The following is a 23,068-nucleotide window of genomic DNA, read 5'->3' as shown; positions in this document are numbered from 1 at the left end:
ATGACACTCAGTCTTTACTGGCAAAATAATGTCTTGGTCTAGAGAGCCAGAGTTTCACCAGCCTGGTGACTTTTAGCTGGGTAACCAGGTGAAGGGAAAGAGCTTGGAGACAGTGAGCCAGGGATTGCTCACAGCTGCAGGAGAGGGGCTGGTTTTGGGAATCCCAAAGGGCTCCTGTGTGCTCAAAGCAGTCCCAGGAGAGCAAACGAATGGTTATCTTCTTCCAAGAGGCTCTTAATTCCTTGCAGGATGATCTGGACTACGGCTTGTCCTAGGGGTCTGATTCCAGATCTGTCCTCCTGATGTTTCACAAGAGTTCAGCCAAGTCCAGAGCAGGTAGAGGTCGGTGGTGCCTGCTTAGAGCCCACTGGGCTCGTGCTGGGCTCAGGGGTGGCAGGTGGCCCATCACATTCTGCTTCAGCAAATTTCAGAAGGGAAGAGACCGATTGTTACTGCAGCGCTCCTGGCTGCTACCAGATTATAACCCTGTTTTAACACTGAAACTCTCTGTTGCTATTTCCCTATTTGTTTTTGTGTAGGGAGAGGAAAGACATGTTCAGCATCAATCTCTTCTGTTCTGCTTTTTTCATTTTTTTAATCATTTTTTGGTACCTTCTCCTTTGATTCCATCTCTGTCTTCAAATGTGCGTCTCTTATTGAGTGCTTAGAAGGATCTACCAGTGCCAAGTTTACAAAAACTAGCTCCCTTCATCAGCTGAAAGAGCACCAGCCTGGGAGTCCTAGCTTTGACATCAAGAATTGTGACCTTGGCAAATCATTTCTCCCATGAGCCTTGGATTCTTGATCTGGAAGCATGGGGTTGGACTGCCCTCTGCGGTTGCTGCCAGCACTAAATGCCACTCATTCCTCTCATTTTATTTGGAGGGAGGGAGTCAGGGAAGTGGTTGCCTTAGACCTTGAACTCTTTTTTCCCTGCAGGCTTCTCTGTTCAGGCTTCACTCTCGCTCAAGCCAGGGAAATGAGTTGCTCCCCAGGTTTCAGCACTGTTGCTAAACCAGGTACAACTAATGGGCCATGTGGGGTCAAGACCAAGGCTTTGATCTATTAACAACTGAACTTATCAGCCCAGACCTTAGCCAGGATGGAGAAAGTAACGTAAGTGAACACTAGTGTTCCAAGCACCAAAGTACAGGTAGCAGCAAAATAATCTTAGCAATTAATCAAAGGATTTTGAGGCTGCATACCATAAAGGGGGGACTTTAGTGGTAGATTATTATTAAATATTATACTCCAGTCTGTGTAGTAGAAAAGACAAATCACACTAGACTAAATTTAAGCCTAGAGCAGGAGAACAGTATATACATTAGGCATTTAGTGAGTGGTTAATAGGGACACCTCTGGGCCACACACCTCGGTTCAAATTCAGGCTTTGCCACCTATTGGTTGAGGACCTTGAGCAAGTCTCTTAGGCCCTCTGTCCTTCATTCGTCATCTGTAAAGTGAACATAGTTATAGTTCCTGACTCTTAGGATTGTTGTGAGAGATACATGAGTTAACATATATGAAGTGCTATATTGGTTCTATTTTTTAGTCATTTGAGGAGCATAATAGATAATGTTTTCGTGAAAGACAGTTCAAAAATTTTTTTTTGCATTTTTTCATTTAATATTACGCATTTTATTAATTGACAAATGGACTTTCATTTATGGGCTAAGTGCATTGATTGCATTTATTCTTGCTCTTTTGGTCAAATACATTTAAATCATAGTTATCCTTAGGCCTTGTTTTCTTATGGTCTCATGGAATTTTATAGCTGAAAAGAGATTGCATAAATTACCTTTCAGCCTCATTTTAAAGATGAAGCTGAAGAATACAGAGAGGTTAATTCCATTGCAAAGCAGTGATGGAGCTAGAGCTTCAATTCAGTCTCTTGGCTGGGTCCTTCATTTCCTCATACTAAACTGACTTTTTAAAAAAAAAAAACATTTTTCTTATGGAAACGTATGTATCAAGCTTCCAGCGCATGGTTTCAGTGGACGCCCCTCTCTGCATTCTGCAGGTGAGCTCCTGGGTGACATGGCTGATCCTCACGGCGGGCTCCATGGAGGAGAAGCGGGAAGTCTTCTCGTATTTGGTGCACGTGGCCAAATGCTGCTGGAACATGGGCAACTACAACGCCGTCATGGAGTTCTTGGCTGGCCTCAGGTATGGGCGTTGGGGAATATGGTCTTCTGGGGGGTTTCCTCTTACCAGCTGCATGGCACTGAATTAATTGTCTGGGTAACCATATTTACCCAAACCAGACAATTAGTCGTGATTATTTGGGGGAAATAACCTCTGCTAGCGCCACAATCCGTGTCCCTCAAAGAGGCTGCAGAATTCAGAAGTCACGATCCTAATTCACTGGGTCTGCTCTGATCCCCTGCTCTTGGCCAAGCTAAGTATCTGATTGCATAACTCCATCAACCCCATCACTGACCTGTTTCTTCCCCTGCCTGCCCTGTAAGCCCCACTGTTACCTATCTCTTCCCAGCTCTGCCTTACGAATTACCCCAGCACTATAAGCTCCCAACTACTGACTGCCCTTAAAAATAACAGTGGTCACCACTGATAATAAGCATTGAATAATGTTAGCTCTCATTTTTATTGAACACTTACTATGTGTCAAGCATTGGACTAAGCATGTTCTATGCATTAAATCTTTTAATTCTTAGAACAGTTTTTGAGGTAGATACTATTATTATTCCCACACCATACAAAAGAAGAAACTTCTAACTAAGGTAAGAAGAAATTAAGTCATTCACCCAAGGTCACCTGGCATGGCTGGGATGTGACTGCAGGCCACCTTGAGTTCAGAGTCCGTGCCCTTAACCTCTGTGATATCCTGCTCTTACGCCTTCTCCATCAAGCTAATAATAAGATCACCATTCTGCCAATAAAGCCTCCTGCCTTGTTCCGTTTCAGCTTCAGTTACCTTGCACAAAGTAGCTGCTTCTCACTCTTGCAGGTGAAAGTGTGGTGTGAAGGAGACGAGTATGAATGGTCGAATGAGAATAGCAGAGAATCAAATCCTGGCTCCCCCCACCCCCGAATAGCTGTGTGATCTGGGCAAGTTACTTGACTTCACTGAGCCTCAGTTTCTTCATCTGTAAATGGGGACAATAATGAAAAGCACCTACCCCTTTACATAGGATTTAATATGATAATGTAAAGTGTTGAGTATGTGTGTCCGGCATGTAGTAAGGCTCCAGAAAGAGGACCTGTGATTGCTGCTGTAGTTGTCTGAGATTCACCTTCCCATTGAGGGTTCTATAAATCTATAGATGGATCTATAAATAGATCTTGCTTCATAACACTTCGAGGTTTTTCTTTGATTCTCCAGGCCCTACATAGGGATTCAGGGTTGGGGGTGGAGGGGAAAATTCTGAGTTGGAAATTTTTCTGTCCTTTTGAACTTTCTCAACTAAGAATAAACTCAAATGATCATGTCATTGGCATTTAAAATGGTCACACAAACGCACCAAGCATAGCTCGAAAGAAGGAAAAATACTGGGAGAATAGGAGGCTTTATCCAGATGATTCGGTTCTCTTTGTGATAAATTTTCTACAAAGAATTTGTGTTACTTTTCTTAAAAAAAAAAGAATGATCATATTATGATAAAATAGTTCTATTTTAATGGTGCTTATCCTCTGTATTTGACTGGCAAACTGGTGCAGGCTGTTGTCTGGGGACTTCACGTCTTCTCTTCGGGATGTCACTGTCCTCACAGCTTGGCAGCTGTCTCCCTCCGCAGTGAATGATCCAAAAGAACAAGGCTGCAGTACCTTTTGTGTCCTGGCCTCAGGAGTAATACACTGTCTCTTCTGCCATATTGGACTGGTCACATAGGCCCAGCACTGATTCATTATGTGTGGGGACCACACTGCAGGAGGACATGTGGATCTTTGGAGGTTGGCTGCCACATACCATGTATTAGAGCAGGGCTCTCCAACCGATAGTGGTCCATGGCCTGTTAGGAACTGGACCGCACAGCAGGAGGTGAGTGACAGGTGAGCGAGAGAAGCTTCATCTGTATTTACAGCTACTCCCGATCGCTCGCATTACCACCTGAGCTCCACCTCCTGTGAGATCAGTGGCGGCATTAGATTCTCATAGGAGCTCAAACCCTACTGTGAACTGCACGTGCGAGGGATCTAGGTTGTGCGCTCCTTATGCGAATCTAATGCCTGATGATTTGAGGTGGAGCTGAGACAGTGACGCTAGCGCTGGGGAGCGGCTACAAATACAGATTATCATTAGCAAAGAGGTTTGACTACACAGAGACTATAATAAGTCAATTGCTTGCAGACTCATAGCAAAACCCCATCAGTGAGTGGCAAGTGACAGTTAAACTACATCTTACGGAGTAGACTGAACATAAGCCACATAATGCAGGTGTCACTGTCTCCCATCACCCCCAGATGGGACCATCTAGTTGCAGGAAAACAAGCTCAGGGCTCCCACTGATTCTGCATTATGGTGAGTTGTATAATTATTTCATTATATATTACAGTGTAATAATAATAGAAAAAAAGTGCAGCGTAAACGTAATGTGCGTGAATCATCCCGAAACCATCCCTCCCCCACCTCTGTTCCGTGGAAAAATTGTCTTCCACGAAACCAGTCTCTGGTGCCAAAAAAGTTGGGGACCGCTCTATTAGAGACTCTCTTGATACAAGAATGGCCTCAGAATGACCCGTGGAGGCCTTGGGTGAATGGGACTTTTAGACCCAACTTAGTTTGAATTCAAAATCCAAGAAGTCCATAGAGTCAGGTAACTCTTTCTTAGGTGAGGAATAACCCCAAACGAGCTAACCTCACCACTGATTCCTGGGCACCTCAGACCCACTGCTACCTAGTTTCATGCTCCTATATTTGGCTTAAAACTGAACTGATCTTTACAAATAGATGGGTAAAAGTACCAAGTTTAGTAGCTCTTTGGCTGGAACAATATATACAGGAGGTAATTTGCTAGCTGTCCTTATGATGGAATGATTGTGGAGGAAGAGCTCATGTGTGTACTTTCAGGTTTGAAAATATTTAGATTACAGGTAATTGAACTACACCAAGATAACTGAAAGTTTTTTATTTTTAAAACGATTAGATGAGAAGGGGGCTCTTACTGTTAAGTGACTGCTTTTCTGTATACTTTATACATTTTGCTTCCTCAAACTAAATTCTCAGCTGTTTACAGGAAACAATTAGAAGTACAAAGATTTACATATAACAAGATTTACTCAATTTTAATGTCAATATAAAATAACCCAAGTGTCAACTACACTTCAGTTTTAAAATAATAAAATAAAACAACCCAAATGAACAACAATAGAAAAATGAGGGAAATAACATGATGCAGTCATACAATGGAATATTATTTAGCCACCAAAAATTACGTTTATAAAACATTTTTAATATCACTGGAAAACAAGTAACATAAAATACGTAAAACTACGTGGGAACAAAGTGGTCTATACTTAATAACCTCAGCAATATTTATATAACAAAATTTATTAAATGTTTAGACCAGAGAGACACAAATACAGTAAGTACTGGAAGGAAATATACCTAATGTTGGCTGTGGGTGGAAGAACTACGGGTGGATTTTCTATATTTTTGGTATTTTCCAGGTCGTCTACGATGGGCATCTACTACCTTTATAATCATAAAAAGAAATAGAGGTTTTTTAAAAGTGTCAATTCTCAATCTAACAAAAACTCATTTGATCTTTACTGAGGTTTGTCTTTTGCCCCCCAGAGTGCTATGACGGCTCCATTACTCACGGAAAGAAGGATGATTAAATAATGAGAACCAAGTCTCATTCATGTATTCACTTCATTTATTTAAACCTCTACTCCATGGCCCCAAAAGGACTCTCACCACCTTATAAGGAACTGGTTGTAGAACAGGCTGAACTTAGTGGGGTGAAATCAGGAGACAATTTTATTTTTCTGACCTCACTGTCTTTCAAACCTGCCAGTTGGCTCTCCTTCCCCTAACTCTGGGTCGTGTCTCTGGGGACGCTGTGTCTTTCCCCCGTCACTTCTGTAGTTAATAAGCAGTCTCATTCACCTACGCCCATGAGCGTGAATGAACCTGAGAATCGTACAGCAATGCCACAAAAGCAGGTTGCCTGAGAGTTACCTACAGCGTGACACCGTTTGTATGAAGTTTAAAAATGCACAAACAATTCTACAAACTGCTTAGCGATATCTGCGTGTGTTGGGAAAGTATCAGGAATTGTAAGGGAAGGAGAGCACTGAAGTCGCAGTTGTGGTCCCCTGTGGTGAGAGAGGGAGGAGGATATGCTCGTGGAGGAATCCATTGGGGCCTCAATCATATTATTAATGCTTTATTTTTTTAAACTGAGAGGTTGATGTGTGGGTGTTTGTCATGTTGTGCTTCTTTATGTCTTTTGGATATCTTAGATATTACATAATGATCTTTTAATCCAGTCTGATATAAATCAAAACTTCAACTTCTCATTTAAAGCTTCACTCTTTCCCCAATTTTGCAGCCCAACCAGTCTCAGAAAGCTGCGGGAGTGTGGGAAGATATGGTTTATCTTTTCTCTCCCTCTCCCTCCAACTCAGAGTCCCTGCAGAAGAAATGGGCAGGAGAGGAGAGGAGAAGGGTGGAGGGGTAAAGGGAGCCCGTGTTACTTGACTGGGGCAGCGGTGATCTGGCCTTGGATCCCCCACTGAGAGCCATGAGGGGTGGTTTCAGGGTTACTTCCTAGTTACCTGCCTTAACTTCACCCACTGTTCCATAGCCACCTCCCTGCACCGTTACCTGGTAAGGGGCAGTGCACCTCTGGCTGACTACTCAGTCCTCCCCGCTACAGTGTCTAGTTCTGGAAGTCCTACCCTCACAGACTCTTTCCACTAAGGTCACCTCACTGGCAGGCCTTTCAAGATAACTCAGGCCCCACTGACTCTCAGAGTCCGTTCCTGACTCACAGAAACACCCAGCGCTTTGCCCGCCCAGAGTCTGCAAATGCGAGCCACGCCCGCTGGCACCTTCTCCCTCATGCTGCCATCAGGCAGCTCAAGGCAGCCTCTCATCGTTAGACTTCCCCAAGCAAATCACACACCAGTCAGTCTCTGACCCACAGACTGCCGGGACACGGATCAGCCTCTCCATGGAGTTCCCTTGAAGCCCCTGCACTTGGGTGATTTCCTCCTTCTCACATATGGTGCCCTGACAGCCCTCTCCAAAGGAGCATTCCCTACGTGGCTGCTCAGACCCAGCTCCTCTGCTGATGGAGGTGGGAGACCTCTGAGGGCAGAGCAGTTTGGGTCTCCTGGTGCCAACCCACTGCCTCTCTTTAGAAGGTGGGGTTCAATGTCAGCTGTTGTTCTCAGCAGCAATTTCAAAGTAGGAAAAATCTCATTTAACATCCTATTCTGCAAATAATACTTTAAGATAATGTCCCTCAAGACAGGCCAGTGACTTAATGTCAAAGCTGGATTCAGTAGAAGCAATTCAACAGAAGAGGTCAAAACAGGCTTTGTGGGTATCACTGCGGGACTGGCCTAATCCAATAACATTTAAAAGATCAAGAGGAGTGGATGGAACACATTTTCTGCGGGCGATCCTCCATAAATACCTGTAGAAACCATATTACCCAGGAAGTTTCCCTTTTGGGAAATCAGAAAAACTCAAACTTAAGTTCAGTGCCCACCTCTGAAATTAACTCCTCCTACACGTGTGTGTTCGTTTTTTGGCTGCATTGGGTCTTTGTTGCTGCGCGCTGGCTTTCTCTAGTTGCGGGGAGCGGGGGCCACTCTTCGTTGAGGTGCGCAGGCTTCTCATTGCAATGGCTTCTCTTGTTGTGGAGCATGGGCTTGCAGGCACGTGGGCATTAGTAGTTGCAGCACGCAGCCTCAGTAGATGCAGCACGCGGGCCCTAGAGCACGTGGGCTTCAGTAGTTGCAGCACGTGGGCTCAGTAGTTGTGGCACACAGGCTTAGTTGCTCCACAGCATGTGGGACCTTCCCGGACCAGAGATTGAACCCGTGTCCCCTGCATTAGCAGGCAGATTCTTAACCACTGCACCACCAGGGAAGTCCCCACATGTATTTTTGTATGTATCTGTCCTATTTAATTTTGTGTTTCAATTTATTAAAGTAATATTCACATCATTTGGGGAAATCCTAAATAAATATTAAAACAGAAAGAAAACATGAAATAAAATGAATTTTGTATGGAATTTAGGCTATTTCATGTAAATTATATTATTTCTCCTTCAGTCTAAAAACAAAATGTCATTGACTTGTAATAGGTCAAGAAAAGTTTTAAAAATGTGGCAGTTTATGGACCAGTCTGACCTGGAGACGATGAGAAGCCTGAAGGACGCCATGGCCCAGCATGAATCTTCCTGCGAGTACAGGAAGGTGGTGACTCGGGCGCTGCACATCCCCGGCTGTAAGGTGGTTCCGTTCTGCGGGGTGTTTCTGAAGGAGCTCTGTGAGGTGCTTGATGGAGCCTCTGGCCTCATGAAGCTTTGCCCGAGGTACAATTCCCAAGAAGAAACTCTAGAGGTGAGGCCTTTCAAAATCCTCATGGTCTGGTGGGTCGTTATTGCCGCCTGGCTTGTCACTCACTAAAGCCAGAAGAGAGACCTTTCTGAGCCCAGGGTTATCAGTTGTCACTGTTGTGTTGGGTAATAGGTCCTTGAACGTTCCAGAGAAAAGAATGCCAACTAACGCTGTTGGGGCTTAATATTAAGTTAGCTTTAATGGGGCAGTGTGAAAGTACAAGTGCAAATGGGTATTGTTTCCTGATTTTTTTTTAAAGGTTGATGGGGTTTTCTTCTCTCTTATTGGGTGGGAATGTCTGGGTGCAGGGGATACGAGAAGTCAAGCGATAGTGGTAACTTTTCTGGATCAGTGGAACAAAGACTGAAGGGAAGTCAATACTCCCTTCCTTTCCTCCTTTGTGGGAATCTGGTATGTCTTCTAAGGACGAGTTCTGGGCTCCTGATCGCACTGCCTCCATTCCCCCCAGCCCATTGCTTCTCATTCCTGACCCCCAGCATGGAGAAGACCACAGAGCTTGAACACAGAGCATTGGGCATTGGAGAGAAGGGCATTGAGAAATGGAAGAAGATATGGAAATCTCTTATATAGTGTTTAGAAACGATAGAAGGGACTAAAAGGGGGGAACTTTACAGAGAATTTTGAGGAGTCCCATACCTGGAAGTCCCACACCGAAATCTAGAGTCATTCTCACCATGGTGACAGCACCCACTGCTGACCTTACACACACACACTCTCACACTCACACACAGCCCTTCTCAGTGGCAGTGGGAAAACTTCCTAAAACTGCAGCCTCTTCCAGGTCACCTGGGAACAAAAGCATTGCCTGGTATCAGGGAGACTTAGAACCTCTGACAGGTGCCGGCAGCACTACTGGCTTGCATCTCCCTGGCTTATGAGGGAGGGATAAAGTGCAAGAAATGGAGGGGAAAACTTAAAGCAAGCCCCCCAAAGCTGCACCCATACCGCCTCCCTCATGTCTCAGAAGGCAGGAACACCCTATCTCATGGCCTAGCTGCCCCTCTTGTTACCGACCAGGGTTCTTGGCCTTCCCCAGCCAATAGAAATTGACTAGAGGCCAGACAAGAAATTCAGGCAAGGCTTTATTGGGGCCCCTGCTGCAGCTCCCTGAGCGGGGCTGGGGAGAGCTTGTTCCTTATATGAGGGTAGGCATGTGTCCAGGGGTAGGTCCAGACGGGTGGCTTAGGTGTTTTGCCAACCCCTCTCGTGGTGCTGTGTGCATGGGGCATGCTCAGTACCCTGCTTTTGCTCCCCACTCTTCAAAAGTGGCAGTTGGGTTTTTTTGGTCTCTTTGTATCTTTTGGGTCTAGAATTTGCCCCAACTGTGCATGCATCCGGTTATTTTTAGTCCTGTACAGTTTCTTTGCATTTTGTTGCTGGAGGAGAGGTGTGTCCAGGTGCAAGCACTGCAGCACTGCAGCAAAGGGTCCCTGGTCCCAGCACTGCAGCAAAGGGTCCCCTGTCCCAGCACTGCAGCAAAGGGTCCCAGGTCCCATCACTGCAGCAAAGGGTCCCAGGTCCCAGCAAAGGGTCCTAGGTCCCAGCCTGTCTCACTCTGACTTCTGATGGGAGAAACTTCCTGATCACAAATACAGACAATAAGAGCTTATAAACCAGCAGGAAGCCTCTGTGTTATACCGTAAGATGTATGGGAAATAAATAAAGCAAAATGTCCCCCTTTCTCCATCATTTTCTTGGGCCCCAGTAATTTTATCCAGTTCCATAGAATAATACACTTTTGTCATAGTTTTTCTCAATTTCACTACAAGGATAAAATAACCCTGTCCTTCCTCTGTAAAGTGGCTAATCTTCTCCCTAGGGAACCCTTGAAATAATATTGCTTTTTATGTTGTAAATTCAAAGTGGAGTGTTGATTCCTAGCGGGACTAATGTTGTCTTAGTGGAAACAAGAGTGACTTTTGGTATTTCATGCGGTGAAAGGAAAAAAATGTTTTTCCTGGAGGTTTTCTTTCCCCCAGTAAAATAGGCACAAATGCCATTATTTATGACTGTTACGATTTCGTTTCCCTAGCTAAGTAGGTTATTTAGATGTAGTATGTGAAGTTGCAATCACAAATCCTCAATATATTTTTCTGTAGTTTGTAGCCGATTATAGCGGACAAGATAATTTCTTACAACGAGTGGGACAGAATGGCTTAAAGAATTCAGAGAAGGAGTCCACCGTCAACAGCATCTTTCAGATCATCAGAAGCTGCAGTCGAAGTCTGGAGACAGAAGAGGAGGACAGCCCCAGTGAGGGGAGCAGCGCTAGGAAAAATTCCTTGAAGGATAAAGCCCGATGGCAGTAAGTTTTACATTTTAAAAATTGGGATGCTCGGGCTTCCCTGGTGGCGCAGTGGTTGAGAGTCCACCTGCCGGTGCAGGGGACACGGGTTCCTGCCCCGGTCCGGGAAGATCCCACATGCCGCGAAGCGGCTGGGCCCGTGAGCCATGGCCGCTGAGCATGTGTGTCTGGAGCCTGTGCTCTGCAGCGGGAGAGGCCACAACAGTGAGAGGCCCGCGTACGGCAAAAAAAAAAGTGCATAAAAAAGAGTGGATTTGCACCTAGCACCCAAATTTTGATTTCTAATAACATTTTTCAGTGAGAGAAAGCAAAGCTTCTTGGAGAAATGGCTGATTCTAGGACTGGGACAGGAAATACACAAGATGAGCCTGGAGCATCTTGTGCCAAAAACTAAAGAAGTGCTGAGGAAAAAAAAACAAAATAATGAGGTTATGTCAAAGAACTACAGGAGCCAACTGAAAGAGCTCCCGATTGCCAGCTGGAACTATTTGAGCAACAAAATAAAGTAGTATTAGATTATAACCCAAAGTATTATATAAATATTCATGAGTCCATATACGTAAATGATAAATAAACAAACAAATAGGGGAGAAGAGACAAATCTCCCATGCAGAAGAATTCCAAATAACTTATGTATACACTCCACCCTCTACAAGGTAGAGCAGAATTCCTTAAGTGTGGGCTGCACGCAGTGAATTCCTTCCAAAGATTACAGTGTAGAAAGGAGTTCTTTTTTTTTTTAAAGTAACTTTGCAGTGGACATGACCAGCACTACCTCAGCCAGGTCGACATCAACAGAGTAAGTCGTGTTGATAGTATGTTCCCTGAATATGGTGTGATGAAAATGGCACTCTACCTCTGTGGTCTTCCTCCCCAGAACCCAGAGCCCCAGAATAATTATGAGAAAATTAGAAAATTATCAGGCAAATTCTAATTGATGGTCATTCTACAAAATGCCTGACCACTGCTCCTCAAAACTGTCGAGACCATCAAAAACAAGGAAAGTCTGAGAAACTGAGAACGTCTGAGAAAGATAAAGAAATATGATGGTTAAATGAAATACGGATTCCTGGATGGAATCCTGGAACAGAAAAGGCAAAGGCAAATGGGTAAAAAACTAAGGAAATCTAAACAGAGTATAGACTTTAATAAATAATAATGTATCACAGTATTGGTTCATGAATTGTGTCAAATATACCACCCTTAATGTAAGATGTTAATAATAGGGAAAACTAGATGTGGGGTATACTGTCTTTGCAATTTCTCTACAAATCTAAAACTATTCTAAAATTAAATTTTTTTTTAAAAAAAGCTAATGTTTTTGAATAGTTTCAAGTGAATGCATGTGTAACTACCACCCAGAGTAAAAACATTGTCAGCACCCACAAACCCCTTGTTTCCCTTCTCAATTATGTCACCACCTCTCTCCCTAAAGAAAAGTTCACTGCTGTGATTATATGATAGTACATCCTGCTTTTCTTTATAATTTTACCACTGTTGTGTCTCTCTAATATAAACAATATAGTATAGTTTTCCCTGGTTTTGAAATTTATATTAATGTAATCATACAGTATATATGCCTGTATGTCTTGCTTAAGATTTGTCCATGTTGTTGCAGGCAGCCAACCATTGCATGTTCATTTTCATTGCTGTGCAGGATTGTGTTGTATGAATTACTTCAAATTTTATTTATACATTTTATTGTTGCTGGTCATTTGGGTTGTTTCCAGTGTTTCCAGTGTGGGTGATTTGAAAAGGATATTCTGACCATCAGGTTTGTGAGATCCCTTGTGGATTTCTTTTCTTTCTTAAGAATATCTATTTATGTGGGGCAAGGAAGAAGAAGCTCTTGCTGTTTGAAAACAGTAGTGGGATCTTGCTCGGGGACCAGGATCTAGCCTGAGAGTCCAAGAAGCCCAGGGCTGCTGTTTGCCTTGCCAAGAGGCAGTCGGCTGCCCAACTGCCTCAAGATGATGGGAACATTCCTTCCCAGGGATGTATGGACCCAACTCCTTCTCAATTTTATCCACCACTTTGCTAGTGATATCTATGGATCAAACAGCAGAAAGCTTGATCTTAGTAACAATTCCTCATGCTTCGAAGAGAATGAATCTCTCTTAGGCATGTTCCTACCAAGTGGCCAAATAGAAAGGAGGCAATAAAGGCTCCCTTGCCTTCCCCTAAGATCCTTCTGGCCCTGGTAATCCAGGTTCCTGACTCAGGGAAGGCAACGTGCTAAACTGTCCAAGCAGACAAGTCCTTTATGTGCACATGTGCACACACAGGCGCACACACGCATACAGTGAAAATCTAAGATTGAGTCAAGGAGGGCTGTTCTTGCTCATCTGGTACCATGACAGTATTTCCCAATGAGTGCCTTTGAACTAATTGTATTTTATTTTTAGCAGAGGCACTTCGCAGGCCCACTTATTAAGTCTTGTTTTGCCTATTTTAGCCCCATTGTATTTTGTTATGATCACGTAGAAGGCAATGCACCTAGTAATGAATAGCCCAGGCTAAAGGGTCAGACAGACCAGAATCCTGCCTTGGGTAGGTCTCTTCTGAGTTGGGTAACCTGGAGCAGTTACTCATCCCTTCTGAACCTCAGTTTCCCCATAGGTTAAAAAAAAAATAAGAAAACTTACTTTGCAAGTAGGTCAAATAAAGTGCAAAAATGTGTGTATTTAACACAGTTCCTGACACAAAAGGAAAAACTAATAAATAATGAAGATTATCGTTGTTTACATTAAAAATGCAATAACTGGGGACTTCCCTGGCGGTCCAGTGGTTAAGACTTCGCCTTCCAATGCAGAGGGTGCAGGTTCAATCCCTGGTCAGGGAGCTAAGATCTCACATGCCTCGCAGCCAAAAAACCAAAATATAAAACAGAAGAATAGTGTAACAAATTCAATAAAGACTTTAAAAATGGTCCACATCAAAAAAAATCTTTAAAAATGCAGTAACTGATCTAGTAGTTCCTTTCTTTAAGCCTTTTGTCAGACATATTGTTAAATATAAGGTTTTCAAATACAGCTAAAAAAATTACTCTGTGACTTTTAGCATTTTATATTTTCTATGCTAATTTGAATTCATAGTGGAATTAAAAATGGTGTCCAGTGTCAGTGAAAGCTTTTTGTTGTTCTCACTTCTGATTATAAGACAGACCAAATTTGTATCCCTTTCTATCAGGTTTATAATTGGAGATTTGTTGGATTCTGAAAATGACATCTTTGAGGAGCCCCAAGAATGCGACCCTCACGGAACAGAAGAGCCACAGAAGGCCTTTGACCATGGGACAGAGCTCATCCCGTGGTACGTGCTGTCCATCCAAGCTGATGTGCACCAGTTCCTGCTGCAGGGGGCCACGGTCATCCACTATGACCAGGACATGCACCTCTCTGCCCGCTGCTTCCTCCAGCTTCAGCCTGACAATAGCACCTTGACCTGGATAAAGCCCACCACTGCTTCCCCAGCCAGTGCTAAAGCAAAACTTGGTGTGCTTAGTAACACATCCGAGCCTGGCAAATTCCCATTACTGGGCAATGCTGGATTAAGTGGCCTGGCAGAGGGGGTCTTGGATATGTTTTCAGCAAAGGCTGTGTACATGGGACACCCTAGCATTGATATACACACTGTGTGTGTCCAGAACAAACTGAGTAACATGTCTCTCTCAGAGACTGGTGTGACACTGCTCTACGGGCTTCAGACCACGGACAATAGATTATTGCACTTCGTGGCACCAAAGCACACAGCTAAAATGCTCTTCAGTGGATTGTTGGAACTCACGAGAGCTGTGAGAAAGATGAGGAAGTTCCCTGACCAAAGACAGCAGTGGCTGCGGAAACAATACGTCAGCCTCTACCAGGTAAGGGGTACAGCCTTCCCTCTCTCCTCAGTGGTATAATTTTCCAGATATAATTGTTATAAAGACACACTGGACAACTAGACCACCAAGGTTCATTCTCCCAGCTCTGTCACTTCCTACCTGAGTGATGTGGAACAGCCTTTATTTAAGTCTCTGTGCCTCAGTTTCTCATCTATAAAGTGAGAATAATAATGATACCTATTCATAGGGTGACTGTGAGCTTTAACTGAGTTAATATGTGTAAAGCCATAATGTAAATTCATAGGTATAAAGAATAGTGTCTGGCTCATAGTAGGTCCTATTATTATTTTGTACGATAACAGTGACTGTGGTCATTGTACGTCTCACATCTGGAAAGAAACAAGTTAATATAAGCATTTTCACTTACTCAAAGTGAAAATGGAAAGCATTGTATATGAATGCTTTTATTATTAATTAGGGACTAGCTGATACATTGGAAACCTTCACTTTGGAAATTGAAATCCTGTTTCATCTTCTAATGTGCTCCGTGACCCTAGGAGGGTTATTTAACTTACTGTGTATTGCTGCTGAACTGTAGAACTTTTAAGGTTAAAAGAAACTTTCCCAAATGTGAGATAAACTCATACCTAGAGTTCTTCCAAACCAGATTTGTAGTGGCAGCAGCTCTTAGGAGGAGGTTTCTCACAGTCGCAGGTTAAACTGAGCGAGTTTTTCATTAACCCTAAATTATCAGGTACTTTGACACTCCAGCTAAGGGTGGCAGTAGGCCTGGGCTGAATGAGGTGGTGAGAAGAGACACAGGAATAACCAGAGTAGCACACTTGTGGAGGAAGGAGGGCAGAGATTGCTCGGAGACTGAGTCATAAACCCCACTACAAGGTGACACTGTTAGTGGTGTTGTCAAATGAGTTGTACAAAGTATTCGGTTTTTCTTTGCTATGCTTTTCTATCTATTGGGGAGGGGGGGAATTATCTTTTCTACTAGTGTCACAGAACAAATAGAAGTGTGATTTAAATTACTCAAATGACTGATTTCATGCACTTTTCACAGTGCTAACATGTTTCTGACAAAAACATCTTCCTCTCTGGAATGTTAGTAGAGGCACATATAGGACCCCTTCTTTCCCCTTTTCCCACATCCATGCAGTACTTATGATAGAGATCATATCCTGAATAACTAACTTGATTAATGACTTAATAAGCACATAGACCTATATACACGATTATGCTGCACTGCGCAAAGCCAGTTTTAGTTAACTCATCTAAAATGGAAACCAAAATACCTGCTTCCTGTCTATTCCACAGGGAGCTCTCAGTGCTGCCAGCTGCTTGGAAGAAAGGTCTTCAGGAGCTATTATCAATATTGATTTTCTTTTTTTTTCATAAATTTATTTATTTATTTGTTTATATTTTTGGCTGCATTGGGTCTTTGTTGCTGCATGCGAGCTTTCTCTAGTTGCAGGGAGTGGGGACTGCTCTTCGTTGCGGTGCACAGACTTCTCATTGTAGTGGCTTCTCTTGTTGCAGAGCACGGACTCTAGGCGCGCGGGCTCAGTAGCTGTGGCTCGCGGGCTCTACAGCGCAGGCTCAGTAGTTGTGGCACATGGGCTCAGTTGCTCTGCAGCATGTGGGATCCTCCCCGACCAGGGCTCAAACCAGTGTCCCCTGCATTGGCAGGCAGATTCTTAACCACTGTGCCACCAGGGAAGTCCCTTGATTTTCAATTACAGTCATTTCTCAGCCTTCTAGAATCATGAAAATCCATTCAAGCTGGGCATAAACCAAAATCTTTGGGCTCAATTACAATCACTGTCACAAAGCCTATGTGGTTTATTTGCTCCATTTGTTTCCCTCCCCATGTTATAGCATAAAGTAACTGAATTAACATATAAGGTCTACTTAGTTTCTCATTTAACCTGGCAACCTTCAGTTTGTGCTGAAGAAGGCACCAGCTGAGACCATGAACAATGGTCTGATGAGAAGAGGTAAGAGCAGAGACAGAGGAAATGACTTGGAGCAGATTCAGTCCTACACAGTTGCAAACACAGCTACACCCCTTCCTATCTCCCAGCCCCCACCGCTCCACCCCATGTGGAACCAAGTCATCACAGTGTAACAGCAAAATAGCTCCAATATACCTCAGTCACTTCTGAACACTCAGGTGACATTATTCCTCAAAACAATGTACTACGTGAGCTGCCTAAGACAGGCAACGGTCTTAGACACTCAAGATTTCTTTCTTTCTTTCTTTCTTTTAAAGTGAAAAAGGTCAACGGACTACTCATTTTCCCATCAAATAGACCAGTTCCCAAATGATCTCAGGAAACATCAAAAAGATGCTAATTTCGTACTTGGAGAACAAAAGGTCAAACAGGCATCATGCTAAATAAATGCCCCGCTTGTCTGACTTATAATACGACTTAGCACATTTAAAGCTCTGAGAAGTCTCAGAGTACAACCGAAACCTACTTAAATGTATCTATAAATTAAAGAAATGTATGAAAAGTCTTGATTTCTTCCAAACTTCTGTTAACAGCCCTATAAGTGTATCTCTTTATCCCCAGTTTGGGAAGAGCTTATATAGAAAATAATCTTTCTGACATAAGAGTCCTTTTGTGTGATGAATGTTTGCACGGTTACTTTCAAATATAAGTATTTTAGTACTAGTAAATGTAAATTGATCTAATGGCAATAGTAGCAGGAGATAAAGCAAAAGACAAGAAGAAATAGTGACATTTGTAATGAAGCCTAGGAATACAGGAAAGTAAAAGCAAGTAAACTCTGCAGAGATTCCGTGTGGGGTGTGGAGGAAAGGCTGGTATCATGAGCTTTGGCTCAAGGTTATCATGGGCAGAGCTTGGGAACTCATATCCTTGGAAAGATCTCTGGGAAGCGGAGAAGGTTATACACAGGATTATCAGTAAACTTCTTTGATTGTAAGCAACAGAAACAGATTCTGGCTATCTTTAAGGGAAAAAATGGGATCTATTTAAAGAATTAGATTAGTTTCACAGTCTTTAAGATATCATATGCAAAGATTTGCTGGGTTAAAAGTGCATGAATATTTTTTAAGGAATTAATTTCCTAATCCTCAACTTCCACATGAACTGTTTTCTAAAACTGAGAATGAACCTTCACTCACAATAGTCCTTCTCCCAAATTAAAAATGGAAGGACATATTTCACCTATCCTAAACAAGTTTATTGTTTTGTATAAAACGAAAGAAAGATTCAAACTACATTTTAGTTCCCAGAGAGTCTCCTCTAAAGATTAAACGAAAGCATCCTGCCTTTTCCAGGCCTAAAATATTTCCATTAAAAGTAAAGCTTGGCACACGTTGACCTGTTCTGAATTTAGAAAAGCCAAAGCAGTGGAGGCTGATCCTTTTATATGTACATGGTAATGGATCTATTAAATTTTTATATTAAAGATTTTATTTTTTAGAGCAGCTTTAGGTTTATAATAAAATTGAAAGGAAGGTACAGAGATTTCCCATAAACTTCCTGCCCCCATGCCTGCATGGCACCCCCATTATCAACATCACTCACCAGAATGGTACATTCTTTTACAAAGGATGAACCTATGTTGACACATCGTAATCACTCAAAGTCCATAATTTACCTTAGAGTTCACTCTTGGTGCTGTACGTTCTGTGGGCTTGTGCAAATATTTATTGACATATATCCATCACTATAATATTATATGGAACATTATTTATTTATTTATTTATTTATTTATTTATTTTTGCTGTGTTGGGTCTTCGTTTCTGTGCGAGGGCTTTCTCTAGTTGTGGCGAGCGGGGGCCACTCCTCATTGCAGTGCACGGGCCCTTCACTATCGCGGCCTCTCTTGTTGCGGAGCACAGGCTCCAGACGCGCAGGCTCAGTAGTTGTGGCTCACGGGCCTAGTTGCTCCACGGCATGTGGGATCCTCCCAGACCAGGGCTCGAACCCGTGTCCCCTGCATTGGCAGGCAGACTCTCAACCACTGCGCCACTAGGGAAGCCCCTTATATGGAGCATTTTCACTGCCCTAAAAATCCTGTGTGCTCTGCCTTTTATCTCTTTCTCCCACTCCACCCCCACCCCTTCCCCCAGTCCCCTGCAACCACTGATCTTTTTATTGTCTCCATAGTTTTGCCTTTATCAGAATGTCATATGGTTGGAATCATACAATATGTAGCCTTCTCAGATTGGTTTCTTTCACTTCGTAATAATGCATGCAAGTTTCCTCCCTGTCTTCTTGTAGCTTAATAGCTTTCTTTTTATTCTGAATGAAATTCCATTGTCTGGGTGGACCACAGATTATTCATTCATTCACCTACTAAAGGATTTCTTTGTTGCTTCCAAATTTTGACAATTATGAATAAAGCTGGTGTAAACATCCATGGTCAGGTTTTTGTGTGGACATAAGTTTTCAACTCATTTGGGTAAATACCAAGGAGTGTGATTGTTGGATCATACCGTAACAGTGTGTTTAGTTTTGTAAGAAACCAAACTGCCTTCTCAAGTGGCTGTATGATTTTGCGTTTCCACCAGCAATGGATGAGAGTTCCTGTTGCTCCACAACCTCACCAGCATTTGGTGTTGTCAGTGTTCTCAATTTTGGCCATTCTAATAGGTGTGTAGTGGTTTCTTGTTTCATTTCGCATTTCCCTGATGACATATGATATGGAACATCTTTTCATGTGATTATTTGCCATCTGTATGTCTGCTTTGGTGAGGTGTCTGTTAGGGTCTTTGGCCCATTTTTTTAATCGGGTTGTTTATTTTCTTATTGTAGAGTTTTAAGATTTCTTTGTATATTTTGGATAACAGACCATCAGATATTCCTTTGCAAATATTTTCTCCCAGTCTGTGGCTTGTCTTCTAACTCTCTTGACAGTGTCTTTTGCAGAGCAGAACTTGTAAATTTTAATGAAGGGGTCTATTAAATGCTTAAAGATGTGTTATTTAAAACCCATAGATAAAAATTTTACAAGGTTTCTTTCAGAGTATGTTATGCAATAAGGTAGTTAACATCTATTTGTGAAATTGTGTCATGAATTGTTTATTCCACTTTGGAGTCAGTTGTAGTGACTTGCTATCAGGGACTCTCTTCAGCAGGCCTGCACCAGGTGGAATCATCTCCAAGCATTTTCATGCTCTGTATCAGTGCATTCAAGATTCATTTTCCAGGGACAGAAATTCTGATTGGCTTATTTGAATCCTGTACCAACCATTGATCAAGGGAGGCTGTTCCCTTTGATTGATAGACCCAAGACTATATCTAGTGAAAAAGAGATCAAATAAAATTGGGGTATGGTTAGAGAAAAGAGAAATGATCCATAAGCAGGCATAAATCACAAATATCCACGACAAAAGGTCACTAAAAGGTTTCATCAAATGTCATTCAAAAGATCATCAAGTATCCAAGTTACTCAGCATGCTGGGATCCATAACAGGATGCAGGAAGTGGGAGGTCACAACTCAAGTCATAAAATCAGATTGTCATTGAACGTTAGGATGAAGGAGCAAGCGTGCGCGCGCGCGCGTACACACACCTACAGCCTCTTTATTATTTGCATATTATCTACAACAAAGCAAAATCTATTCACAAGCACTTCTTTGGAATTGCAAAGGAAGACTAACCTTAAAAATTTGCAGAAAATAAAGATAGTAAATGGAAATTAATTTTAAGAGGTACCTTTTCTACAACCTGTGAAATATCATCAGTATTGTTTTTAATTTATATGTGACCTTTTTGTGTTTTTATTAACTGAGTTTCCTGACTTATAAGGAGAATTGTTGACCACTGATCATTAATCAGGAGGGATTACTCATTCATTAATCAATACAGATTAATGAATCCCTACTGATACTCAATGCATGTTACACAGAGTTGCCTTACAAGCAGCAGCTATTGTAAACCATCACCTACCCACTGAGTATGTTTTTGCTGCTCACAACATCATAATATGCATGGTGCTCTGAGTCCCCTGGGCTCTCTATCCTTGGATATCAGTCACTCAAGAGGATGGCAGCTCCATTTCTCATGCTTTTTCTTCCTTCTCCAGCCATTAGCCAAAAAGGGTGGTTTCGTTTTGCGCATATGCCATTCTTAATATCAGTGGTGTGCACCTCATTTTATTAAAAAATTATCCAACAAAGAATAAAAAACGAGGTTGGCAGCTCAACTACTCAAGGTGTTCCCAGAGCCCTCCAAAGTGAATTTTGTGTACTCCATCTACTCCGACTTCAAATCAGACTGTCCCAAGCATCGAACTAGGTGAAAATACACTGGAGTGATGCAATAGCAAATAGAACTTGATTTTACTTAAATAGATTCGTACACACACGTACACCCTCCAAGTCCTCCAAAGCCCAGATCTGCAAAGTACATCTTAATGAATTTGCCTGCAGTGATGATTCTGGAACATAACCTCTGAAACTGGGAAGGGAAATTTTTTTGTTAATCCCAGTTGAACGTGGCCCTATTAAAGCACATCACTGGAACTCAGCAGGGTGTGACCAGGACAACAGGGGACATGATGAAATCCCCAACAGAGAGTTCTGACAGTTAGAAAACAGCCACTTGCGTGGCCAGATGTTATTCTTCGGTGACAGCCTATTCTCCTCCACCTCTGGGAACTTACGGGAAGCTGTTAATGTATTTACTTCCCCATTGCTCGCTCTTTCCTTATGTGTTCAGAATGTGGTTGTTTTACAGGAGGATGGACGATACGAAGGCCCAACTTTGGCTCACGCTGTGGAGTTGTTTGGCGGCAGACGATGGAGTACTCGAAACCCCAGTCCCGGGACATCAGCAAAGAGTGCTGATAAGCCCAACATGCAGAGAAACAACACCTTGGGTATAAGCACTGCCAAGAAAAAGAAGAAAATCCTTATGAGGGTAGAGTTTATTTATTAAGCATTAACCCCAGTATTCCAGGACCATTGTATGGTCTACATGACCATAAACTACCTTAGGTCATTTGGCTTGGGGTCAAGATGAGGTGTAAAACAAATGAAACCCAAGAGCTTACCAACCACCTCCTGGATGCCACGCCCAGTGATAGGAACTGAGTCAGCACCAGGGAAAATTCAAGGTCCGTAGAGGGACACAGAGATGTTAACAAACACAGTGAGATCTAAATAAGAGTCACTGTCAAGCTGTCTGCAAAGTGCTGTGGGAGCAGAGAGAAGGAAAATATGGGGCTGAATGGCAGTTGCCAGGGGGGAAGGGGAAGGGGACAAGGGGAGCTGTTCAAAGAGTTTCAGTTTTGCAGGATGAGAAAGTTCTAGAGATCTGTTTCACAAGGTACAAATAGTTAACAGTACTCTACTATACACTTAAAAATGGTTAAGATGGTAAATTTTATGTTTTGTTTTTTACCCAGATATATATATGTATCACTATATATTATATATTACATTATTTATATTCTTACTGTAACATGATAATATATTTTCTTCATGGTTAACTAGAAGGAATCCCAGTCTTTGCGTACGGGAGACCTAAGACATATGTTGATGCCTAAGTTGAACTTTGTCTGCTTCATAACTCTGCCTCTACACAGATTCCAGGAGTCTTATTCCTCCTCTTGTCACCCTCCCCAGAGGAGTGCTGCATTTTAGTGAAGAACACATGGGATAAATATAACACGAGAATAGCTGGTCAGCCTTCACATAGGTCTTTACTATTTTTGTCAGGTGGAGGTGGTATCGAACGTGGGTCAGTGAGAAAATACGGACCCACCTGAACTAAGCAGTGATGGGAGAGAAATACAGAATGAGAAACGATGTGAGTTTTGTGTTCCCAGGGTGAGAGTGGAGAGGCCACCGATGACGAGATGGCCACCCGCAAAGCCAAAATGCACAAAGAGTGTCGGAGCCGGAGTGGTTCTGACCCTCAAGAAATTAATGAACAAGAAGAATCAGGTAAAGCAGCGTCTTTACATCTGAGAATTTTTAATGGGAAAATATATGCATTTGGTTTTAAATTGTGATTTATATATTGTGGGCATTCTTAACAAAACTCTTTATCACATTATATACTTACCTTTGTGTTTCACTAGATGATGGAACCCAAGAGGTATTTCTGCAAATACAAGTTTGCAAACACAAGTGTAATTAAGAAGAAAATTCTCATTAAGTAACTTGCTATTACTGACAAGGAATATTAGGTATAAAAGATACAAGTTGATAGATTAGACCAGTGATTCTTATCCCCTGGCTGGATATCAGAGCTTTTAAAAAATACCTGGATGCCACACCCCAGCCCAACTGATTTAGACGCTCTCTGTCTGGGACCTGGACATCTATGCACTTTTTAAGTTCCCCAGATGATTCTTTTTTTTTTTTTAATTTTTACCATTTA

General features: G+C 42.4%; 1 protein-coding gene across 4 annotated transcripts in view; it reads left to right on the top strand.

Annotated features, from left to right (window-relative positions):
- Positions 1–23,068, top strand: part of PLCE1 (phospholipase C epsilon 1) — a 318,708-nt gene that overhangs the window by 234,125 nt on the left and 61,515 nt on the right. For all 4 annotated transcript variants that reach the window (XM_067709947.1, XM_067709945.1, XM_067709946.1 and 1 more), the window contains exons 5-10: positions 2,021–2,166; positions 8,283–8,541; positions 10,659–10,864; positions 14,054–14,729; positions 21,419–21,601; positions 22,512–22,629. In XM_067709947.1, the coding sequence (XP_067566048.1) occupies positions 2,021–2,166; positions 8,283–8,541; positions 10,659–10,864; positions 14,054–14,729; positions 21,419–21,601; positions 22,512–22,629 (1,588 nt within the window). The remainder of the gene's footprint in view (positions 1–2,020; positions 2,167–8,282; positions 8,542–10,658; positions 10,865–14,053; positions 14,730–21,418; positions 21,602–22,511; positions 22,630–23,068) is intronic.

This window comes from Pseudorca crassidens, chromosome 16, assembly GCF_039906515.1.
Source record: "Pseudorca crassidens isolate mPseCra1 chromosome 16, mPseCra1.hap1, whole genome shotgun sequence".
Taxonomy (NCBI): domain Eukaryota; kingdom Metazoa; phylum Chordata; class Mammalia; order Artiodactyla; family Delphinidae; genus Pseudorca; species Pseudorca crassidens.
Note: the sequence above shows the minus strand (reverse complement) of the source record. Positions and strands in the feature narration are given on the sequence as shown.